The following is a 27,703-nucleotide window of genomic DNA, read 5'->3' on the forward strand; positions in this document are numbered from 1 at the left end:
TAATATATAGGCTATTTAATGTAATTTAATTCAGTGGTGAAAAAAGTATGAAAATTAATAAAATAAAAAAAACACAAGAAGAAAAGCTAGAAAAGCTAAAATATTTATCTTTTGTTCTGTTTTGGGTTCAAACAAGCCATCTCCCAATCACGTTGTCGGCATGTTTATTAAAAATGAACATTTAATTTGTATTTAATGGTTAAAAAAGTAAAAATCCTTATGAAAACCAGAGAAAAACTGAAACATTTATCTTTTGTTCTGTTTTAAATTCTGATAAAAGGTTAATTTGAGATTTTTGGACCTCTCTGCATGCTTCTTTTTAAACCTAGGGAGGTTATGAGTGGCATTATTTTTATATAAAGACGTATTTTTCAGTTTTTCAGTGAATAAAACACAGGAAGGTGTGCAGTTTCCCCATCAACACGCCGCGCTCTGAACAATACGGCCTGTCAGAAGAGCTGTGGAGACAAAGCTCCGCTGCTGGAGGGAACTGAAGGCTGTGCTGATAGAAAAACAGCCTTTTAAACACAACATTCAACACAAATTACAGCATTAGAGAGAAAATAAAAGCTCACTTCAAAACACAGACATCTGCATTTATTACCTGCGGTGATGAGCTCACCTGATCAGACCTCACCTGAGCTACTTACTAATTCACGACTCTCCTATTCTTTATAGTTGACCATCTTTCCTGTAATTTACTTAAAAATGTACAAAAATATATATATTAGCGCTGGTTTGACATCACATGGTCACATTTTGAGAAAGTTTATAAGATTTTTTCATTATTCATTTAGTCCAGTATTTTTCCCACGCTCCCTAAAGTGTGGCTCAGTGCTGGAAACTAGGGGTGCGCCATATCGTATCGTACACGATAATATCGTCATTTTTTTTAAAATATCGTGAACGATATTATACCCTAAAATATCGTGCCATATCACCCATCCCATTTCCCATTATATATCTACTAGAGACAGATTATATCTGTCCAGTATCATTTATTTTACTTTAATCCTGGATATATGGAGATATTTGGAGTGCATTATTATTAGTATCATAACTTTCTGGATAATTGACCTTTGTTGCAAATCTGATAAAATTCTTGTATTTTTTAATATATCACTTAGGGATGTGCAGTATTATATTGTATGTAATAATAAAATGTATATTTTTTTTTCTTGCAGTGTATAGTGTATTTTTAAAATATTTTTTAAAAAAGAGTATCGTTATCACAAAAATACCATGAAGTATCGTGATATTATTTTAGGGCCATATCGCAGCCCACCCCTACTGGAAACATCAAAAAACACACCAAGACATTTTCTATTAGAATTTGGGTCACTTCTACATGTGGCATTGAAAACTGATGGGGTACATATCTGATTTGAGTCAATGTCACTCTTTCTGGACGGCCAGATCAGAGTTAAAGCGGCTTTTACATCAAAAAGAAGGAAAAAATAAAAAAAAGGTGTTGAGTAGACAGAAAATGTATGTTTGAGCAGACGGGAAAATGGACAACAGCGATGAGTGGGGGCTTCAGTTATGTCAATACAAAGAAATGTTCACATATATATTTTATCGTTGGTTTGACATCGTGATTTCACATTCTGAGAATGATTATATGATTTATTAATTATTTATTTTGTCCGGTATTTTTCCCCACGCTCCCTAAAACATCACTCAGCACTTGAGATATGTGAGCAAGGCTGGATTTTGGCTTCAGTTACGTCAAACCAGCGGAAAAATTCAAAGAAATGTACATTAAAAATATATTTTATTTATTTCTTTACACATTTATTTTATATTTATCATTTATTTCTTTGTTTGGTATTTTTCCTACGGTCCCTAAAGTGCTGATCGGTTTAGTAAAATAAAAGCTTAGCAAAAATGGAGGTTATAGTTTGCTGTTTATCATAGTTTCGCAGCCCTTCTATTCTCCTATTTGACCATCCCATCCTTTATATTTGATAACTTTAGATAATTGTGGACCAAATCTGAATTTTTAAGTCGTATTTGACGACATAAGTGTGACGTTTGTGTGAAAATGGACAGCAGCAGTGAATAAGAGCTTCTAATAATATTAGAAGGCTCACATTGCAGGCAGGTGAGGTGTTCTTAATGAATTGGCTCAAAAATCTGTTGACTACAAATTGCGGCTGAAGCTTCAATATACAAAAATATATAAAAATAATACAAATCTGTTTGTGGACAAATGAGGCATCTTTTTACTGTGAGCTTGAGAGCAATTATTATCGGTGCGAAGCTCTTTCAGCTGCAGTCTGAACTCATTCATAGCTCTAGAATTCTGGCTTATAAGGGTTAAAGTGAAACTTAACGTGAAGCACTGCTCTGTTGTGCATGCATGCCACTTACTAAGCGTGAACTGTTCAGAGATGTCAGATATAAGAGTCACGTTAAAAAGATTAATAATGTAAACAGTCTAAAATAAATCAGATTTATGCCTTTTTTAAAAGACTTTTACCTGCTTAGCCTTTAATGTTTTAATAAACGTAACTTGTATAAGATTATATTTAAATTATATTTAAGATTGGGGCAGTTTTTCTTAAAATCTGACCTCGTGAAGTCAAACCAGCAGAATAATAGAAGGAAATATGTGTATATACTGTATATACTACCAGTCAAAAGTTTTAGAACACCCCTATTGTTTAGTAGTCCAGCAGCTGAAGTGATGTATGACCCAGACAAGCTGCTTTTATATATTTTTAATTTTTTATTTATTTATTTATTTTTATTCACCTGTCAATGTTAATCTGAGCTAAAGGCTAAAGCTGTTGTTTCCATGTGGGTCAGCCAGACGTTTTCCTGTACTGTGTTTTCTCACTTAAATGACTTTTAAATGTTTTTGTAGCTGCTTAAAATTGTAGATAAAGAAGATATATGGTTGAATTCCTATATTTTTTTACTTGTGAACTTCCCCATTAATATTACAGTGGTGAGTAGTAATTCTTCCATGATAAAATATAACGGCACACTTGGTTTACGCTGCAGGATCTTCTTCATATTATTATTGATTTTTTAATAATATATATTTTTTTTATATTTTTCTGATTTTTGGACCGGTTTTACCATTAGAATGTTTGATGACACTTTTAAACTTGTGCTTTTATACTTTTATATAGTAAATAAACACTAAAAAATAAAAAAAAAAACAGAGACTTTCTCCTACTGGCTTATCTAAAGGTTTAAGATACATTCCCCAAAAGTGACTCTTCATTCAAGATAAGAGTCGGTAGCACCAAAGAACAGATTCAGAGCGAAATCGCCTCCTTTGCGTGGACATAACGGAAGGGTACATGCAAAAAATATATATAAATTAAAACGATAAATATATATTTATATGTATATATCGACTACAAAAACAAAAAAGGCAAAACCCCTCGATCTGCAATTTCCTTCCAAACTTTAACAAGACAAAAAAAACTATATAATTAACATAAATATTAATAATAATAATAATAATAAAGAAACTAATAATATTATAGAAGTACAGAACTGAAGAAGCTGCCCTGTGTATGATTAACCCTCTCCTAAGTCCTAACCTTTAACCTACATTATAAATGTTGTGTATATATATATATATATATATATATACTGTGTATAACAAGTTTGACTTGAGGTATGAAAAACTTTCAGCCTTTCAGGAAAACCCATATATTCATAAACGTCAGTACATGATTAATTTTTGTAATTATTCAGTCCAATATAATATCCATCCTATAGAAAATATATTCAGTCTTCCCAACTTAAAGTTCCTGAAAGACTCTTAATTGTTGAAAATAATGTGTAAAAAATGAAATATATCCCCAAATTAAAATAAAGTTTTGAAAACTCTTGTACTTTTTTTTTTTTAATATCAGACGGTATGAACCCAAGATAATATTTCATGTTTTATCTGCTGAACTTAAATATATTTATAAACATATAGTTTTTTTTCCTACATAGTAAATTAACAGTAATGCGATCTATCAGAATATGAAGGAACACATAAGGAAACATGTAGTAACTTAAAAGTGTTTAAAACAAACCAAAATACTCTGTGAAGAAGTATTTAGGTGCTCTTATCTGGGGAGCTGTTAACTTGCGGCTTCTGATGAGTGCCAGTTCCATCATCGTAACTTTTTTAATGCACTTTCTGGTGACTGCACATGAGAATACTTTCTTTTTACTTTACTTTACTGACCTTCATTTTGTCTTAAAGTATTTTTTTTCTTTACTTAGTTGAGTAGTTATTTCTTCTCATAATATGGATTATGTATGTGCTGTATATATTCTATACAGTTAATGCTGTATATGTAATATATGCTGTATTTGAAACTGGTTGGAGGCTTGAAATGCAGGATTTGGTGTATATTAACAAGTAAAATGAAGAGTTAATGAGCATATAAAACATGAGATATCTTGGGTGCATACTATCTGCAATCAAATAAAAGTAAAAAAAAAAAAAATGTAAGAAATGTAGGAAAACCCTTTTTTTATCCATCTATTTTGTTGTTATTTCCTTATTTAATAACATGTTCTGTTCAATTTGGGGTTGTAGTAAAATAAAAAAAAGGAAAGAAAAGAAATAATCAAAAATAAAAGTTCTATCTAGGATCTTTTTGAAAGCACAGAAAACTTGAATTTAAAGCAAAAATTGTAAATTGTGGCGAAAATGAATGTGAGCGTGAACACACCGAGCGAAAAGGTGAATTTGTGCAAAAGTTACTGGCTCTAAATGTTGTAATGTAAGAGATTGTGTGATTTTTATTTATTTTGTGAATGCGTGTGCAGCTCCAGTCAAAAGTTTGGACACACTTCTCCTCTTCTAATTCAATGTGTTTTCTTTCTTTTTAAAGAAAGATCTGGTAAAAAAAAATAGAGCGCCCTTAAAAATTATGAGTTTCTTTAATTTTACCAAATTAAAAACCTCTGGAATATAATCAAGAGGAAGATGGATGATCACAAACCATCAAACCACCAAACTGAACTGCTTGAATTTTTGCACCAGGAGTAAAGCAGCATAAAGTTATCCAAAAGCAGTGTGTAAGACTGGTGGAGGAGAACATGATGCCAAGATGCATGAAAAAAAAAACTGTGATTAAAAACCAACCAGGGTTATTCCACCAAATATTGATTTCTGAACTCTTAAAATTTTATGAATTAATTGCATTATTATTTATTTTTTTGTTATTTCAGCCATTTCTCATTTTCTGTAAATAAATGCTCTAAATGAGAATATTTTTATTTAGGAGAATTTGGGAGAAATGTTGTCTGTAGTTTATAGAATAAAACAACAATGTTCATTTTACTCAAATATAAACCTATAAATAGCAAAATCAGAGAAACTGATTCAGAAACTGAAGTGATCTCTTCATTTTTTCCCCCAGAGCTGTATATTAAAGCTATTCTTCTTCTCCTCTTTGAGGACAGATTTGCACACTCTTGGTATTTTAATCTCTGAACAATAGTTGCTGCTCATCCCAATTAAATCACCTCAAATCACCATCTCAGTTCTTTAGGTTTAGATTAGATGATTAATGTGGAGGAAAAACACTTTTTTTAACTGTTTTCTACATAATTCCCTTAATTCAGTGTCTCTTAATTGTTTTTTTATGTATTTAATATTGATCTACAATGTGGAAAATAAATGTAATAAAGAAATAAAGAGGAAAAACATTGAATAAGAAGGTGTGTCCAGACTTTTGACTGGTATATATGTGTATATATGTGTATATATGTGTGTATATATGTGTGTGTATATGCTCTCCGGTCCTCACTGCACCGCACTAGGCTCTGCAGGCTCTCCTCCCTGCTGCTCTTTGCTCAGTATGATGCTGATGATGTCTCCCTCATGCTCCTTCATGTGCTCCATCAGGTTCTCCTTGACGGTGGACTCAAAGCCGCAGATGCAGCAGCAGAACAGCAGCATGCAGGTCACGCCGGGCGCAGATTTCTCCCTGCTGCCCGCGCCAACCTTAGCGGGCACGACCGGAGACCTTACCACCAGGAGAGAAACCGAGGAGAAGAGAAATTTAACAGAGAGCAGAGTCTGAACATCTGAATTAATAATTAAACACAGCAGAGAAAGTTAGGGTTATGGGCTAACGAGGGATGCACTGATTATTTGGCAACCGAAAACATTAAAGGTCTCATTCCATCGTTTTTAAATTAAATTTTAAAATGTCTAGTTGTGTCTCTAGTATGAATGAATGCTATGTGAGCTGTTTTTGTTTATATGTAGCCCTGCTTTAATTCCCTAGATTAGAGGTGTCCGCAGAAAGACAGGTTTTAGCTGCTGCTCATGAATATTCATATACTCAAAACTCAAAGGACAAAATGTTTTCAGAGATACAGCACTGAGTGAAGTTAACCTGAGCACAAGCTCAGCCTCAGCTCCCATTCCATCCAATGGCGTTAGCTTAGCCTCGACTACCATTCCATCCAATGGCGTTAGCTTAGCCTCGACTACCATTCCATCCAATGGCGTTAGCTTAGCCCCGACTACCATTCCATCCAATGGCGTTAGCTTAGCCCCGACTACCATTCCATCCAATGGCGTTAGCTTAGCCCCGACTACCATTCCATCCAATGGCGTTAGCTTAGCCTCGACTACCATTCTATCCAATTGCGTTAGCTTAGCCTCGACTACCATTCTATCCAATCACGTTAGCTTAGCCTCGACTACCATTCCAGCCAATGGCGTTAGCTAAGCCTTGACTACCATTCCATTCAATGGCATTAGCTTAGCCTCGACTACCATTCCATCCAATTGCGTTAGCTTAGCCCCGACTACCATTCCATCCAATGGCGTTAGCTTAGCCCCGACTACCATTCCATCCAATGGCGTTAGCTAAGCCTTGACTACCATTCCATCCAATGGCGTTAGCTTAGCCCCGACTACCATTCCATCCAATTGCGTTAGCTTAGCCTCGACTACCATTCCATCCAATGGCATTAGCTTAGCCTCGACTACCAATACATTTTATGGTGTTAGTTTAGCATAGGTTCCAATTACGTTCAATAGACTTAGCTTAGCCTCGGCTCTTATTAAATTACATGGGGCTAGCTTAGCATAGTTTCCTTTACATTCAATGGTGTTAGCTTAGCTTAGGTTCGGTTCCAATTATATACAATGGCATTAGCTTAGCCTCGGCTCCCCTTACATTTAATGGGGTTAGCTTAGCCTCAGCTCCATTTACATTTATTTCACCTGAAAACTGTTTATTTGGTAAATAAGCAAAGTATGAGTAAAGCGCTTCCGTTTATTTACAGTAAGCTTAGATTTCTAGATTTCCAGAGAAGGCTGGAGCATTAGCATTTGCATTAGCGGCTAACTGCTAATGCCGCCTAACTGACAGGGCGATATTACCTAGTGGTTTGTCCCACTTAGCTTGTTTTAACGCGGTAAACGAGCAGAATATAGGCCAATGATACTATCACCCTTATAATAATATCACCTCTGAAGGGCCAAATGGCTAGCAAGGTTAGCAGCTAATGCTAATACTGCTCCAGTTTCAGTGCTGAGAACTAAACTGAAACCCCTGTATAACTCTGTACTTCAGTGGAGTGACTTTACTGCTCCTTAATACCTGACTGATATAATCCGGTGCTCCTTATGTATGAATTCTAAGACCCTCTGATGATTTTTGGGAATATTAAAGGATATTACAGTGCACCTTATTGTGCAAAAAATACGATAATGAACAGTATATGCAGAGCGTTTATCACACATTAGTGTTAGCATGTGCTAAATGGCAAAACACAAGTATATTGTAAAGTAATTAAAGCTGTAGTAAAGTAGTATAAGCTCGAAGATTATATATAAGGTAATATAAGCAGTTTTTTCTACCTGCTGCTCTGGGACATCGCCTCATTAATGGCTTTGTTCACTTGCTCATAGTTGTAGTTCTGATCTCCAGCGTGTTTCCACATGTGGGATTTCAGGGATGGAGGATGACTGCACATGTAGCCACACAGAGAACACCTGAATTAAGAAGAGAAATAAGATAAATCACGAATTAAAAAAAAGGTTTTACTTAGAAGGTAGCTTTAGTTTGTAGAGCTGCATTATCCAGGGGGTCGCATTAAAATCCTACACCCAAAAAAAAAAGATAGAGATAATGGCTAATCCGCCATGTGGGGTTTCATAATAAAAGCCCCAGGGCAGAAAATATAAATAAAAGCTGTATACTAAAATTAATGACTGTATTACCTAAAATAACAAAGACAATAATAGACAATATAATAGATAAGACAATAATAAACTTTTTTTTGTTTTATTTGGACTATTTTAGTCTATTTAGACAATACCAAATAATACCATATTAAACATTGATTTTTTTTATTTCTGTTAATATTTGCATTTCTTTTTTTTACTTCTAATTTTCTCCCAATTTAGCTAGACCAATTGTCCCACCAATTTAGCAGATACTTAGCTACATGTTCCCCATCACTAGTGATGCCCCAACACCAGGAGGGGGACTGAAGATTTGCACACGCCTCCTTCTACACATGTGAAGTCAGACTCCACCTCTTTTTGAACATTAGTGAGTAGCATCACAGCGCTAACGCTCGGAGGAAAGCGCAGCGACTTGGTTCTGATACATCAGCTCACAGACGCAGCCTTGTGCTGATCCACATCACCCTAGGAGTGATGAGAGGAAGAGAGAGCGCCATCTACTAAACCCACCCAGAGAGAGCAAGGCCAACTGTGCTCTCTCAGGGCTCCAGCAGCTGATGCAATGCTGCAAGGAGCAATCTCTCGCAATCTCTCACAGTGGCAGTGCCTTAGACCACTCACCTGTACTGCTCCAGCAGGTGAACAGCCTGGTGCTCCTGCGGGTGTTTCTTCATGTGGCTCTTCAGGCTGTTCATGTTGGTGGTGGCGAAGTCGCAGTTGCAGCACCTGTTGGAGCAAAATTCACTCATGAACACGGGCTGCAGTTACAGCATACAGTTAAACAATTAACCGGAAGTAACAGCGATGCACCAGTGTTTGACTAGGCCATCCCAAAACCCTTTTTTTTTTTTTTTTTAAGCCATTCTGAGGTGGACTTGCTGGTGTGCTTTGGATCATTGTCCTGTTCATTTTTTAGAAAATGAAACTATCCGGGATACTGTTAAGAAATAATAAAAATTTCACCTGCAGCCTCTCCCTGAGAGAGGGTGCTTTTCCTGACGGGGGTGCTGAATTCCACGCCATAGTAGTGCCAAAATCTGCAACCCCGCCATGAAAAGCACCCTCTCTCTGCAGTGCATCAGTGCACCGTCTTCTTGGTAAAAGCACTTTATTTAACTTTATTTAACTTTATTTAGAAATACGCTCCGAGTGGGGGTGCTTTACTTGCCAGGGGTGTTGAATTCCGCACCATAGTAGTGCCAAAATCTGCACCCCTGCCATGAAAAGCACCCTCTCTCTGCAGCGCATACACGCACCGTCTTCTTGATTAAAGTGCATTAACTTTACTTAGAAATACGCTTCGAGTGGGGGTGCTTTTCCTGGCGGGGGTGCTGAATTCGACACCACAGTGGTGCCAAAATCTGCACGCTCGCCATGAAAAGCACCACCTTTTGGTAGTGCGTACGCACCATCTTTTTGATTGAACTGCTTTAACTTGACTTAGAAAAGCGCTCCGAGAGGAGGTGCTTTTTTCTGGCGGCACCATAGTATTGCTGAAATCTGCACCCCTGCCATGCAAAGCCCCCTCTCTCAGCAGCGCATATGCACCGTCTTCTTGATAAAAGCGCTTTAACTTTACTTAGAAATAGGCTCTGAAAAGAGGGTGCTTTTCCTGGCAGGGGTGCTGAATTCGGCACAACACCTTCACTAATCACTGCAGACTTTCGCATTTACACCACACGCACTCATACCCGTGCAGGCCCTGCCCCGGAGACGCCGGGCTCCTCGTGGCGAGGATAAATCTCTATTTGTGCTTCTGTCAGCGCGTGTGGGTCTGTTTGTTTGGGCGCTAATTTGCGAGGCCGGCTGTGATCCGTGCGTGTGCCCGCGGGCGGCCGTCTGAAGTCCTGTAAGAGGCCATTTGCGAGAGGCGGAGGACAAAGCGCGGCCGGCAGCCTGGTGTTAGTTGAAAGAGGCTGGCGTCTCGGAGGGGCTGTTTGAAGTAGACGTGGGGTAGCGGAGCAGAACGCCGGGAGACGTCTCCTCACTCTCAGAGACGCCCCACTGGGAGACGCAGAACACGCTGATTCTGAGGGAATGAGATACTTTAACCCCAAATACCAAACACTATACACTGCGTGTGAGAGTGAGTGAGAGAGAGAGAGAGAGATAGTGAGAGAGAGAGATAGTGAGAGAGAGAGAGAGAGATAGTGAGAGAGAGAGAGAGAGAGAGAGTGAGAGATAGTGAGAGAGAGAGAGATAGTGAGAGAGAGAGAGATAGTGAGAGAGAGAGAGATAGCGAGAGAGAGAGAGATCGTGAGAGAGAGAGAGATCGTGAGAGAGAGAGAGATCGTGAGAGAGAGAGAGATCGTGAGAGAGATCGTGAGAGAGAGAGAGAGAGAGATAGTGAGACTGACTGACCCCAAACTGAGGTCCACCCTGACCAGGTACAGACTCAGTGCCCACAGCCTGGCCATAGAGACGGGCAGGCACAAGAAATCCTGGCTGCCCAAAGAGCAGAGAGTGTGCCCACACTGCCCACTGAACAGACCAGAGACAGAGCTGCACTTCCTTACAGAATGTCCCAAATATTCCCAGATTAGAACCCAATTCTACACCAAATTCACCCACAAATTACCTGCATTTAAAAACATCCCCGATCCAGAAAAACTCCCCTACCTGCTGGGGGAACACAGTGAGTGCTGCACTCTGGCAGCGCAGTACGTCCAGGCCTGCCACAGCCTGAGGGACAGTGAGTGACCACAGATACACTGCTGTACAGAACTACAAGCTCTATTACTCTTTATTATAAATCATATGTGTTTTTTTTTTCTTATAATAATTAATTTAATTGTTTACTTAAACTTGTGTTCAAATTTACCTGTACAGTTATCTTATGTTAAATTTTGTCAGGAATATATATATATTTGTTAATCACAGCTTTGGCAATACAAATGTGAAAATTTGTCATGCTAATAAAGCAACTTTGAATTTGAATTTGAGAGAGAGAGAGAGAGAGAGAGAGAGAGAGGTGTAGAGAGAGAGAGAGTGTGAGAGAGAGAGAGAGAGAGAGAGGTGTAGAGTGTGAGAGAGAGAGAGAGATCGTGAGAGAGAGAGAGAGAGAGAGAGATAGTGAGAGAGATAGTGAGAGAGAGAGAGAGAGAGAGAGATCGTGAGAGAGAGAGAGAGAGAGAGAGAGATAGTGAGAGAGAGAGACAGAGAGAGAGAGAGATAGTGAGAGAGAGAGAGATCGTGAGAGAGAGAGAGAGAGATAGTGAGAGAGAGAGACAGAGAGAGAGAGAGATAGTGAGAGAGAGAGACAGAGAGAGAGAGAGATAGTGAGAGAGAGAGAGATCGTGAGAGAGAGAGAGATAGTGAGAGAGAGAGACAGAGAGAGATAGTGAGAGAGAGAGAGATCGTGAGAGAGAGAGAGATAGTGAGAGAGAGAGAGATAGAGAGATAGTGAGAGAGAGAGAGAGAGAGAGAGAGAGAGATAGTGAGAGAGATAGTGAGAGAGAGAGAGAGAGAGATAGTGAGAGACAGAGAGAGAGAGAGAGATGAACTCAGAGTTGTTCTCGGAGAAGAAGCTGTCAACCAAATACGTCTCAGCTCTACATAATCACAGAAATCAGCTTACTCAAGTCGAATCACAACTCTTCTTAAATAATATATAACACTGTTATTGATATCTTATTCATTTATCTTTTTTATTTTTATCTATTTGACTTACTTTTATATGCAACATATGTTAATATATATATTTTTTATATGTATTTTTATTTGTTTTACCTTTTGTATAATAACTTCTTGTTTTATTGCTTTGGCAATGGTTTTTAATTGCAATACATGCCAATAAAGCTACTTTAAATTGAAAAATTGGGAGAGAGAGACAGAGCGTGAGAAAGAGAGCGAGAGAGAGAGAGTGAGTGAAAGAGAGAGTGAAAGTGAGTGAACAGAGCAGCATCAGCTGGAGGAGGTTTAAACTTAGACAACACTGCCCTTATGTGGTCAGAGAGCGCTACTGCATTTAAATGCATGTGTTATTTTTTTTTATTTATTACAATCAGTGGATCGCTGTAATTCAGTTTTGTTGTGTAACTGTGCGAGTAAAATGTGCAATGACAATAAAGGTTAATTTATTAATTTATTTATTTTTTCACACACACATATACATATATATATATATATATATATATATATACATACACACATTATTAAAACTAAATAAAAGTTTTATTGTTATTAAATTTGCAAACATTCAGTAAAAACTAAATATATTTCGCTAAATTTTTTTACATTTTATAATCAATGATAACTTACTTTGATTTTATATAATATATTTTATACAATATTAAAATGAATAGGAGTGAAAGGAAGGAACGGGGGGTTAAAAATGATAAATAAAATTAGAATAAAATGATAAATAGATGAGTGCAGGTCAGTATGGCTGGTGAGCTGAGGTTTTCGAAAACACACACATTACATCATCAGTTGTACATTAGTTGTGCATTGCTTTGCAATCAGTGCAAATTATGTATTCTTCCAGTTCAATTCCAGCATTTTTAGCAACATTTGATTAATTAGTTAACAATTGATCGATAAAATATAAAACTTTAAACAGTAACTTTAAAAAGGAACACACACCTGTAGGGTTTGTCAGAATTGTGAATCCTGCGATGGTTCCTCACCCCAACGTAGGTGGAGCTGGTGTAATCACACACGTCACACTTATACACTTTCTGATCACTGACCGAGTCTGCACAACAGAAAATACACATTTACACAACACTAATATTATAATAAACACAAATAATCATACAAATCATCACCGGTTCATTAAAACAGTCTAGTACAGTTCTGATCCTATCTGCAGCTGGTTTGATAAAATAAATGTACGAGTACAGCAGCGCTGCTGAGGTAAATACATGACTAGAGTAGCAATAATCAGATACATGTAGGAGTAGAATAGCACTGCTGAGGCAAATGCATGATTATAATAGCATTGCTAAGGTAAGTTCATGAATAAAATAGCACAGCTGAGGTAAATGTATGATTTGAATAGCACTGCTGAGGTAAATGCATGATTATAACAGCATTGCTGAGGTAAATCCATGATTATAACAGCACTGCTCAAATAAATGTATGATTATAACAGCACTGCTGAGGTAAGTTTACGATTAAAATAGCACTGCTTAGGTAAGTGCATGACTAGAATAGCAGTGCTAAGGTACATTCTTGATTAGAATAGCTCTGCTGAAGTATTTTTTTTTTATTATAACAGCACTGCTTAAATGAATGCATGATTAGAAATACACTGCAAAGGTAAATATATGATTAGAACGTCACTGCTGAGGTAAATTCTTCATTATAAAAGCATTCCTGAGGGTAATTCCTGGTTATAACAGCACTGCTTAGATTAATGCATGATTAGAATAGCACTGCTAAGGTACATTCTTGATTAGAATAGCTCTGCTGAGGTAAATGTTTAATTTAATTTTTTTTTTTTTTACAATATAGCTTTGCTGATGTACATACTTGATTAGAATAGCTCTGCTAAGGTAAACTTGACACTGAACAAGTGACAAAGTGAACAAAAACTGGAGAAAGACTCAGGCCAAATATTTTGTTATATTATATTTCTAATATCTAAAACTACAGCTATTCTTAATTTTAGTTTATAAAATACGCCATTATCAAATATGCTTGTAAAATTACATGCGTTCTAAACAGACATCACTCTCACCCTCATCTGTAATGATCTTCTCGGCCTCGTCGCTGATCTTGTCGGGCTGGTCGGTGGTTGCTGTGGTTTGGCAGGCGGCGGTGAGGGTCGGCGAGGCGTCTCCCAGGCCGTGCTGCTCCCTCTCGTGGTTCCTCAGCTGACTCTGAGAGAGATATTTATAAAAGCCGTCAGCGTTTTTCTCACAAGCAGCAGCTTTATTAATAAACTCACAGCGCCGGATCAACAGCTCCACAATTACTGACTAAACTCCAGAGCCGCTCGATGACGGGGCTAATGATCCTCGCCGCAGTGCAGGGGGCGCGATCAAGCACCCGGAGAAATCAATACACCCCAACTGATTTACCAAATATAGACAACAGACTGTAGTCCTGTATCTGTTTCTCTGATTTTGCTATTTAATGGTTTATGTTTGAGTAAAAATGAACATTTCTCCCAAATTCCAAATAAAAATATTGTCATTTAGAGCATTTATTAGCAGAAAATGAGACGCAGAGCTTTCAGAGCTCAAATAATGCAAAAAAAACAAGTTTATATTCATATTCAAGTTTTAAGAGTTCAAAAATAATCAATATTTGGTGAAATACCCAAAGTGGGTGTTCTCCTCCACCATTCTTACACACTGCTTTTGGATAACTTTATGCCTGATCTATCAGACTATAAAGGAACCCATAAGGAATCATGTAGTAACTTAAAAGTAACTCTCGCTCTTCCTTTTTCCTGGACCGGTCTTGATGAGTGCCAGTTTCATCATCTTCATCATCAAGTTTTTGAAGTGTTTCATATTGACTGATCTTTATTTCTTAAAATAATTTAAGCATCTTTTTATTTTATTTACTTGAGTAGTTGTTGCTTGTCATAATCTGGATTAGAACATTAGTCAAATATTCACTATTCACTGTATACCTGTAACTCTACCTCTTCACTACTTTACTTTAACTGATGCTCTCAAACACTTTATTAAGAGACAAGAAATTCAAGTTGAGTCAAATTAACTCTTGATGAGTTCAGCACAGCTGTTAACTGAAAGCCTGAATTCCAGGTGACTCTACCTTATAAAGCTGACTGACTGAGGTGCTTATTTGAAGAATCTAAAATCTAAAATATTCTGGTTTGTTTAACACTTTTTAATTTTTGTTTTAAAACAATCCCATGTGCTCTGTCTTCATAGTTTGGGTGACCTGTCCACACGAATCCAGATATTTTTAAAAACTGAGCTTTTTGTCTCAAGTTTTAGAAATATCTTCATCCACACGGAAATGCCATACCACTAAAAAACGCTGAAATTAACAGGTATTCTCGAGACATTTTGAAGTTTTCTTGTCACTTCTCAGTAACAACTACCTTATTTTTAAAAAAACAGGTAGCAGAATTTTCAAAAATCTCCACCGAAAAAAAGCTTTCAGTGGCCGAAAACGCCCTTTTTGTGTGGACCGAAGGCCAAAACGGGAGACAAAAACCCTCAGTTTTTAAAAATACCTGGCTTCATGTGGACGGGGCCTTAATCTACAATGTAGAAAAGGTCTGCCTAGATCTACCTACTGTAAAACCCACCATATATTAAAGATTTTAGAGGCAGCTCTGACAGGATTTTGCGGCTCGGCCACACTTCGTTTAGTAGACGTACTCGATCAGGGTAAAATCACTGAACTCTCATGTAATACATGTTCTGGTATTTCCCCTGATCTAACATATCCAGTCCAACTCATTAGTCAACCAACGAGCCATTCAGCAGCTGCAGAAGTTCAGCACGATTTGAGCTGGAATCATTTACAGGAGTAGATTTTATTAATTTATTAAAAAGAAAAAAAAGAAGTCATTCGTGGGGTTTGACTAGAGGAAACTCTATTTAAGCTTGAGAAGAAGGTTGAAGCACTTTTTGGATACGGTTTAAGGAGGATTATAGAAAGTACTGTCGTTGATTACATCTACTAATCGTTTGAGCCCCTTGTGTGAACGTAGTCTAATGCTAACCGTACTCTAAACGACTGTGAAAAGACTCTGAAAACACTTTTAAAAGACTAAATTCTGACACCCTTTCACATCTAAAGATAAGTCACTGTCTTTTTAGTCACAGATTAAGATTTTGCAAAGACTGGGAATCTTGTAGGGTCACTATTTGCAAGACTGCAATAAGATTAGACTTTTATTATTTTATATTTCCACATTTCCAACACTGTCGTGGTATAAATAGAAAGACACATCAAAGAGACTTCAAGGCTCCACCAGTTTCTTCTCCTTTTCTACACTCCAGGAAAGTAATGGTTTTCGAGCCATCGCCAAAAACTCATCCATGTCTAGTTCCGCAAACGTTCTCATTGGCTTGTGGCTTCATGTAGCTTTCCTATTGGTTATTGACATTGTTCACTAGTTGCATGAGCCAAGTCTCAATCAACAAGTTTGATTTTATCTAAACGCCAGGACTAGATAAACCTTAAAATCTAACCACCTTAAGCCCAATTTCTACTTCTGCGTCAAACTTACGCTGCAGCCTACGCGTCACAGCATACACTATGCTGTAGCCTACGCCGTAGCTTGACACGCACCTCTCTGGAAAAGGAACTAGGCGTCGAACGACAGAGACAACCACAGCTGTGATTGGTCCGCCGGGCCTTGCGTCCCCACCCACACATTCACCCCTTCGCAGTTTAAACTGCAGAGGGACACAGAGCTGCTGATACACGCACACAGAAGTATAAACTCACCACTGTGTAGCTACATATGAGTAAGCCACGGCGTAGGTTTGACGCAGAAGTATAAATTGGGCTTTACACTGAACAATCAAGATGACACGACTGCAATTTGACTCTAGTGAGCTTGTCATGATTTTATCCTGACACTTGAAATTTGTCTGAAACAGTGAAATTGATTGAAAAGACAAACTTTTAATTCACTGCAAAAGACTAATGAAAGCTCACCTTATAGTGGAAAGTGTCTCCGCACTGTTTGCAGGAATACATGCGGGTCTTGCAGTGATGGATCATATGACTCTCCAGGTCCTTGCTGTCACAGGCGACGTGCTCGCAAATCGGGCACTGGTAGGGCTGCCTCTGCCTGTGGACGCGCAAGTGCTGCTTGATGTAGCCCTTGTTCCCGCTGCTGTAGAGGCAAAGGCGACATCGGTACGGCCGTTCGCTTCCGGCGATGTACTCCACCAACCCGCTCTCTGCGACGGAAGCATCCCCTGACCCTACCACCATCCCTGCAACCCCTGCACCATGCTGACTTTGGGCATTGTCCTGAAGCTCCTTCAGAATATCCTCATCGGAGGCGTTCTGGTCGGACCTCTCTCGCAGGCGCTCAATAACCGTTAACAGGGACATGCTAATCCCAGCTTTGGAAGGTCCTTCAGCGAGGACTTCCTCCTTGGAACCTTGCGGGACTCCAGTGAGGCCAATATTCAGCAGGGAAGATGGACTTGAGATGGTTCCTGGAGAAGCAGAGGCAGTGGAAAGCTCAAGAATTCTTTGGCCAGCGTCTGGGATCTGGCAAGATCCCGCCATTCCTTTAACGACGGACTTGCCTAGCTCTGGAGCTCGCATGGGCATCGCCACAAGGGCTTCCGCCGCCAAGGAGTGGAGTCTCAAACACTCCGAGTGCGTCCTTCTACGAGCCGGAGGTACATTCTCATCTGGAGGCAAAACGACAGATTCTTCTTTGTCGCTTGTCTCTTCCAGATGTTCAGAGTTCTCGTTCCCACCGTTCCAGCCGATCACGACTTCCTCAGGTTCTTCGTAGTGACTCTGGAGGGGCTGGTCATCCAAGTCTACGTCATCTTTGGATGCAAGTAAGGTCTTATCTCCAGCTACTTCAGGACTCAAAAGCAGAGGCCTGCTTGCCACTGGTTCCTCGGCACAGGGCAGTCTCTCTACAATGACGTTAACGTGTCCGGCGCCATTGCCGCTGCAGCTGATGATCTTCTGAACCGAAGACAGCAAGCTGTCCGTGCTCGCCTGCTGGTTTTCGGTCTCCAGCTCCAGCTCTAATTCCATCTGTGCTTCTGGGGTCACTTGAACTTCCACAATCGGCTCCTCTTGCAGAGGTGCTTTAAGGGAGAAAACGTTCTCAATGATGGGTCCCTCAAGACCCTTGGCACTTTCTTCTTCTTCTTCTTCTTCTTCTGCTGCAGCTGTTGCTGCTTCTGTCGCTGCCGTCACAATTCCATCGCACTTTACCGCATCCAGTGAACACAGCTCCATTTGAACCGATGGTCCGCTGTGCAGACAATGCGCTTGGCTTGTCTTGTCTTCTGCAGGCGTGAAGACCACTATACTCTCGTCTTCTTTACCAAGAGACAGGGGAGGGCTGGTGCTCAGGGTGAGTACAGGACTAACTTCACGCTGGTCTGCCTCCTCTTCAAATATTGGGTACGAGCAGTCCACCAAGCCGGCATGCTTCCAGGCATGCGTTTTTAAGTTTCTCTGCTGTCTGCACTCGTAGCTGCAGATCAGACAGCGATACTTTCCTGAAAGGGGGAGAAAAATTAATTCATTTTAAACATCATGCCAAATAATCAAGACATCTTTATACTATCTGGGTAGTTACAATACAATACAATATGGCTGGAATGGCACTATTGTTGTGCTTATTGGTCTACAGCTCTGGAAAAAATGAAGAGATCACCTCAATTTCTGAATCAGTTTCTCTGATTTTGTTATTTATAGGTTTATGTTCGAGTAAAATGAACATTGTTGTTTTATTCTATAAACTACAGACAACATTTCTCTGGCTGAAATAACAAAAAAAAAGTTTTCAGACCTCAAATAATTGCAAAGAAAACAAGTTCATATTCATAAAGTTTTAAGAGTTCAGAAATAATCAATATTTGGTGGAATAATCCTGGTTGGTTTTTAATCACAGTTTTTTTCATGCATCTTGGCATCATGTTCTCCTCCACCAGTCTTACACACTGCTTTTGGATAACTTTATGCTGCTTTACTTCTGGTGCAAAAATTCAAGCAGTTCAGTTTGGTTAGATAGATACTTTTTTACTTCATTGATCCCCGAGGGGAAATTCTAGAAATTTGTTTGACTGCTTGTGATCATCCATCTTTCTCTTGATTATATTCCAGAGGTTTTTTAATTTGGCAAAAATCAAATAAACTCGTCATTTTTAAGTGGTATAAGAGTTTTATAAAAAATGAGTTTATTTATTTATTGCATTTATTTCTTCCTTATATTTTTTATTTTAGTTCCATCATTTACTTTTTTTTAAATAATTGTGGTTATTTTAGTCCTTTATTTCTTTAACTGTGTTTATATCTTATTATTCTACGTATTTATCTCCTTGTTTTATTGCTCTACTGTATTGCCTGTTTGCATATCCTTTTATTTGGAATTATTTATTTTCTTCTTAATTAAATCGTACATTGTTTGCTTGTTCTTATAATTAAAACTTCATTTTAAATCCCTTTTATTTTATGTAAGCCTACATACATTGAAAAAAAAATATTTTATATATATATATATATATATATATATATATATATATATATATATATATATATAATAAATATAATATTTACCAAGTGGAAATAAAGGTTGCTTGATTATGGAACCGGTTCTGAACCAGAACTGTGTTCTGAAACCTCACTGTAGTGCCTAAATCCCTAGTCCCTAAACAATGGACTCATTTATCTCCAGGGTACGTACCGTTGTCGTAGCTGTACCACTTTTTAGGTGCTGCAGCTGATGATGATGATGATGTTGATGATGATGTTGATGATGATGAGGCCGGGGTTTTCCCGCATTCAGTTTCAGGTTTCGATCCGGAAAACCCGGTTCTGCCTTGCACGCTTCCTCTGGACCCAGCCCCGCCTCTTTGCAGGAGGTGGAGCTTCACGTGGGCCTCCAGCTCCTCCTGGTGGCTGGAGGTGAAGCGACACTCTGAGCACATGAGGATGAGGTCGCTGTGCTGCTCGTCGTGCTGCTTCAGATGTTCCTTCAGCACAGTCAGCGTGGGCGAGAGGAAGCGGCACAGGCTGCACTGGTAGCAGGTAACGGTTGTTCGGGGAGCTGTACCGGTTCCGGGTTCTCCAGCCGTTTGGACCTCCTCAGCATGTTCTCTGAAGATCTTACACGGGGAAGCTCCTCCCCCGCCGCCCTCTCTGCTGTCGGGGACGGTGATCAGAGAGGCGCAGGTCATGGAGGGTCTCTTCTTCCCGGGGAGAGCGCATCGTCTCGGGCGTTTCTCCACGATCTTACTCAGCTTCTCGATCACCTGGATCAGCGAGTCGGCGGCCTGCTGCTGCTGCTGCTGCTGCTGGTGCTGGTTCTGGTGTTTTTGGTGCTGGTCTGAGTCTTGCTGATCTCTGGGGTGAGGAACCAGGACCACAACATCACTGCTGTCCTCCATACCTGAACACATCAAAAGAAATGCATTTATTAATGTCACATTAAGGATTTTTAACATTGAAAACCCCAGTGAAAGAAGAAGAATCAAACAAAGCTGCAAAGAACTGCTTGAGTTCTTGTGCCAGGAGCGGAATAAAAGCAAAAGCAGTGTGTAAGACTGGTGGAGGAGAACATGACAAGATGCATGAAAGCTGTGATTTAAAATGAAGGTCGTTTCACCAAATATTGGTGTATTTATTGTAGGGCTGCAACAATTATAAAAATTATAAAAAACTGTAAATGCTCATTAATTGTCGATTTATTGTTAATTAATGGCACTACACAGAAATACATGCATATACACACACACACACACACACACAATTAGGTACAGTAATATAGGTTACCATGTTTTTTTTACCATTTCTTTCTTATTTTAATTTTGTTTAATGTCAGGACAAATGTAAGGGATTCCATTTCATATTTCTCATTGACAATATCATTCCACAGCTCTATCGTAGTAATCCCAATTTAGCCAAAATTACTTTAAGTAAGTAGCAGAGCTAGCCGCGGTTAACAGTGCTTAGCACTAGTAAACGCCACACGACAGCGCTACACTGAGGAACCCTGAGCGCCGCGGTTAGCAACTAACGCTAATGCTGCTCCAGCCTTGGTGCTGGAGAAACTTTAATGAAAACTCACACTTATATAACTCTGTACTTCAGCAGAGTGGCTTTACTGCTCCTTAATACCTGACTCGTAAAAAATCATACATAAGGTGCACTGATGATTTTTGGGAAAATTAAAGGATTTTAACCCTTGTGTGGTGTTCATATTTTTGTTACTCGTTTACTTTGTTACTTGTATTTAATTCAGCAAAATTAAGCAATTTTACATTAAAATGCTTTACACATGCTCGCTTCACCTAAACTGCAAGCAATATAAACAGCTTACATGGTTAATATTTGCCCTTTACCTTTCTTATGTTACATTTCTTTTAAAAAGTGCTACTCTTTTTTTTATTATTTTTTTAATAAAATGTAAAAGAAAATGAATTAAACTCAAGATATGAGTAGAAAATTTGTTTAGTTTCAAATTTACAAAAGAAGCAATGTTTATTAGCCCTTGGCCAAACATAATGTACGTAATATAAATGTGTGTGTGGGGGGTGGGGGAGGGGGGGTGTACAGTGTGTGTTTATCAAAAATGTGTTTTGATATGTGTTTTTCACAAAAAATGAGCCAATGCCAATGAGTTTTAAGAGGTTAAGTGTATTTAAGTGTAACTGCATTGGTAAATATGTATGTGTAATATCATATTGACCCAGAATTCACACATTAGTGCACCCCTACAAATTAAGAAACAAACCGTAAAGCAGCAACAGAGGAAAATCTGCAGTAAGAAAACTTTATCTTGTTGATTTACTGTAAACGCTGTGGAGCGGTGGTCCGGTGAGAAGCGCCTCACTGTAACAGGAATAGCTGAACCTGTTACTTCAGCCCCATAAATACCCTCATCACAGCCAGAGAAGGAGGAAGTCAGCTGTCGGCCTGTTTAATGACGGGAGGCGTGACCCCGGCAGAGCGCCCATCTCAGGTTTAAAATAAACACAAAACCATTACAGCAGCTTTCCAGCACATTCATCACACAGAGCAGGAGAGATCAGGGTGATTTCACTGATTTAAAATCACTGTAAATCTGTTCTAAATTCTAAATAAAAATATTGTCATTTAGAGCATTTATTTGAAGAAAATTAGAAATAGCTGAAGTAACAAAAAAGTATGCAGACCTTTCAGACTCAAACATTGCAAAAAATAAATATTTGGTGGAATAACCCTGGTGGTTTTTAATCACAGTTTTTTTTTCATGCATCTTGGCATCATGTTCTCTTTCTCCACCAGTCTTGCACACTGCTTTTGGATAACTTTATGCTGCTTTACTCCTGGTGCAAAAATTCAAGCAGTTCAGTTTGGTGGTTTGATGGTTTGTGATCATCCATCTTCCTCTTGATTATATTCCAGAGGTTTATAATTTGGTAAAATCAAAGAAAATCATCATTTCTAAGTGCTCTCTTATTTTTTCCAGTTTAAATGATGTTGTATCCTGTTGTACCCAGGGCTAATCTAAATTCCTTATTAATTATTATTAACTAATAACATATTAATTACTGCATGGAACAGGATGCCAACTTTTACGACTGAAACAAATTCTAAGATAATCTTCAAAACATAAGTTAAGTAGTATTTGGGAAATTATTTATTTATCAATTTTTTTAAGATAATTTTAGACAATAATTATTTATTCAGGCATTCACGTATTATTGCAAATTGTGTGTGGCCATGTCTATCTTTATATAGTGTGTATTATTTTGTTTTGTTATTTTCCTTTGTAGTTATTTGTTGTTTAATCTCTGTAGCTGTACTTGATGACAAAATTTTTAAACTTTGATAGAATTATTTATTTGTTTAATGTCAAAGAAATCTGAGCCAATGCCAATATACACATTAATAAGTTATAGAGAGGCTTTGCAGCCCTTTATAATAACTTTATAAACTAAAGTAACATTTATTTAACTTATGTTTTAGCTTTAAACCAGCTGAACACAAACAATAGAATTGTAGTAGAAACTGCAGCAAGTGTCCAGCACACAATAAGTCACTAAATAATTTTAATCAAACTTTAATTAAGCACCCAGAATTAGGATTTAAAGAGTTAAATCACTGTTTCCTCTCTATAGAAAAGAAATCTGCTTTTTCCCCCCACCAGCTATTGTAAGACACACACTGTTATCAGTGTTTAAAGCTCTTATCTCCCTGTTTAACATGATTAAAGGTGGATATGAGTTTATTTATATAGAGAGAGGGATTCTGTGGTTTAAAACTTTCCCTCTCCGACCACAAAACTATTACTCAGCTTCTGCTTTCAGATTTACTCAGTGAGGGAAGTTCAGCACACTGCAGCCTGGAGTTACATCACTTTCTACTACTACTACTTACACACGTGTAGTACACACACACACACACACACACACACACACACACACACACACACACGTGGAGGAGGGCAAGAATAAAGCTTTATCTATAATAGACAGTGTCTTTTAGCTGTTAAATGAGGTAGTTTGACGCATACATGGCAACCCACACGCATTTACACTACTGTTCAAGTCATTTAAGCTCTTTTACTTAGTGCACATGCAAACTGTAACACACACACACACACACACACACACACACACAAAAGGAGCACATCACAACAACACAACACAAATACTGTATAACACACTCAAACACAAACCCGCATACACACACTAACACACTGAGAAATAGCTCAGCACAGCACACACTGTATAAAACACACACACTGTATAAAACACACACACTGTATAAAACACATACACACACACACACACACACACACACACACACACTGTATAAAACACACACACTGTATAAAACACACACACTGTATAAAACACACACACACACACTGTATAAAACACACACACTGTATAAAACACATACACACACACTGTATAAAACACACACACTGTATAAAACACACACACACACACACACACACACACACTGTATAAAACACACACACTGTATAAAACACACACACTGTATAAAACACACACACACACACACACTGTATAAAACACACACACTGTATAAAACACATACACACACACACTGTATAAAACACACACACTGTATAAAACACACACACACACACACACACACACACACACTGTATAAAACACACACACTGTATAAAACACATACACACACACACTGTATAAAACACACACACTGTATAAAACACACACACACACACACACACACACACTGTATAAAACACACACACTGTATAAAACACATACACACACACACACACACACTGTATAAAACACACACACTGTATAAAACACACACACACACACTGTATAAAACACACACACTGTATAAAACACACACACACACACACACACACACACACTGTATAAAACACACACACTGTATAAAACACATACACTGTATAAAACACATACACACACACTGTATAAAACACACACACTGTATAAAACACACACACACACACACACACACTGTATAAAACACATACACTGTATAAAACACATACACTGTATAAAACACATACACTGTATAAAACACACACACACACACTGTATAAAACACACACACTGTATAAAACACACACACACACACACACACACACACACACACACACACTGTATAAAACACACACACTGTATAAAACACATACACTGTATAAAACACATACACTGTATAAAACACATACACTGTATAAAACACACACACTGTATAAAACACACACACACACACACACACTGTATAAAACACATACACTGTATAAAACACACACACTGTATAAAACACACACACTGTATAAAACACACACACTGTATAAAACACACACACTGTATAAAACACACACACTGTATAAAACACACACACACACACACACACACACTGTATAAAACACACACACTGTATAAAACACACACACTGTATAAAACACACACACACACACACACACTGTATAAAACACATACACTGTATAAAACACACACACTGTATAAAACACACACACTGTATAAAACACACACACACACACACACACTGTATAAAACACATACACTGTATAAAACACACACACTGTATAAAACACACACACTGTATAAAACACACACACACACACACACACACTGTATAAAACACACACACTGTATAAAACACATACACTGTATAAAACACACACACACACACACACACACACACACTGTATAAAACACACACACTGTATAAAACACACACACTGTATAAAACACACACACTGTATAAAACACACACACACTGTATAAAACACACACACTGTATAAAACACACACACTGTATAAAACACACACACTGTATAAAACACATACACACACACACACACACTGTATAAAACACACACACTGTATAAAACACACACACTGTATAAAACACATACACTGTATAAAACACACACACTGTATAAAACACACACACACTGTATAAAACACACACACACACACACACACACACTGTATAAAACACACACACTGTATAACACACACACACTGTATAAAACACACACACTGTATAAAACACATACACACACACACACACACACTGTATAAAACACATACACACACACACACACACACTGTATAAAACACACACACACTGTATAAAACACACACACACACACACACACACACACACACACTGTATAAAACACACACACTGTATAAAACACACACACTGTATAAAACACACACACTGTATAAAACACATACACACACACACACACACTGTATAAAACACACACACTGTATAAAACACACACACTGTATAAAACACATACACTGTATAAAACACACACACTGTATAAAACACACACACACTGTATAAAACACACACACACACACACACACACACACACACACTGTATAAAACACACACACTGTATAAAACACACACACTGTATAAAACACACACACTGTATAAAACACATACACACACACACACACACACTGTATAAAACACACACACTGTATAAAACACACACACTGTATAAAACACACACACACTGTATAAAACACACACACACACACACACACACACACTGTATAAAACACACACACTGTATAAAACACACACACTGTATAAAACACACACACTGTATAAAACACATACACTGTATAAAACACACACACTGTATAAAACACACACACTGTATAAAACACATACACACACACACACACACACACTGTATAAAACACACACACTGTATAAAACACACACACTGTATAAAACACACACACTGTATAAAACACATACACACACACACACACACACACTGTATAAAACACACACACTGTATAAAACACACACACTGTATAAAACACATACACTGTATAAAACACACACACACTGTATAAAACACACACACACTGTATAAAACACACACACACACACACACACACACACACACTGTATAAAACACATACACTGTATAAAACACACACACACTGTATAAAACACACACACACACACACACACACACACACACACACACTGTATAAAACACACACACTGTATAAAACACACACACTGTATAAAACACACACACACACACTGTATAAAACACACACACTGTATAAAACACACACACACACACACACACACACACACACACACTGTATAAAACACACACACTGTATAAAACACACACACTGTATAAAACACACACACACACACACACACTGTATAAAACACACACACACACACACACACACACACTGTATAAAACACACACACTGTATAAAACACATACACTGTATAAAACACACACACTGTATAAAACACACACACTGTATAAAACACACACACTGTATAAAACACACACACACACACACACACACACACACACTGTATAAAACACACACACTGTATAAAACACACACACACACACACACACACACACACACACACTGTATAAAACACACACACTGTATAAAACACACACACACACACACACACTGTATAAAACACACACACTGTATAAAACACACACACACTGTATAAAACACACACACACTGTATAAAACACACACACTGTATAAAACACACACACTGTATAAAACACATACACACACACACACACACACACTGTATAAAACACACACACTGTATAAAACACATACACTGTATAAAACACACACACACACACACACACACACACACACACACACACACACACTCACATACTTACTCTAACTCGGTTACACACTAACTGTTACACACACAGTTACACACACACACACACACTGTTACACACACAAACTGTTCCACACACACACACTGTTACACACACACACTATTACACACACACACACACTGTAACACACTAACACAAACTGTAACACACACTGTATAAACACACACACACACACTGTAACAGACACACACAAACACAGAAAGTGTGTAATAAACACACACACACACACACACACACACACACACACAGTTCCAGTGCACATGCACACATATACACACTGTAATAAACAGAGAGAGAGAGAGAGAGAGAGAGAGAGAGAGAGAGAGAGAGAGAGAGAGAGAGAGAGAGAGAGAGAGAGAGAGAGAGAGAGAGAGAGCACAGCACACACACTGTGTAACTAACACACACCTCCAGTGCACATGTACACACACAGAGACAGCGTGGCGAGCAGGGCGCGCGGGGGGTTAAACCCTCAGTTCTAGTAATAAACAGGTAAAGTCACGCGCGTCTCCACACACCTGAGTCCTGCGGCGGGCGGGGGCTGAGAGCCCGCAGGGCGGGTTAAACTCCGGCTTTAAAATCCGCCGATAATAAACTCACCACCACCACACTGTATACCTCACACTCACACACACTACTGTAACACACACACACTCACA

At 38.3% G+C, this 27,703-nt stretch overlaps 1 protein-coding gene across 1 annotated transcript; it reads right to left on the reverse strand.

Moving 5' to 3' along the window:
- Nucleotides 1–27,703, reverse strand: znf507 (zinc finger protein 507). Its single transcript, XM_049470945.1, has 8 exons — nucleotides 27,563–27,703; nucleotides 19,512–20,216; nucleotides 16,778–18,324; nucleotides 13,863–14,004; nucleotides 12,764–12,875; nucleotides 8,801–8,905; nucleotides 7,850–7,984; nucleotides 1–5,996 (listed from the first exon to the last, which is right to left on the reverse strand). The coding sequence occupies exons 2-8, from the start codon at nucleotides 20,212–20,214 to the stop codon at nucleotides 5,774–5,776; spliced, it is 2,967 nt and encodes a 988-aa protein (XP_049326902.1). The 5' UTR covers nucleotides 20,215–20,216; nucleotides 27,563–27,703; the 3' UTR covers nucleotides 1–5,773.

The sequence above is a fragment of the Astyanax mexicanus genome, chromosome 23, assembly GCF_023375975.1.
Source record: "Astyanax mexicanus isolate ESR-SI-001 chromosome 23, AstMex3_surface, whole genome shotgun sequence".
NCBI lineage: Eukaryota > Metazoa > Chordata > Actinopteri > Characiformes > Acestrorhamphidae > Astyanax > Astyanax mexicanus.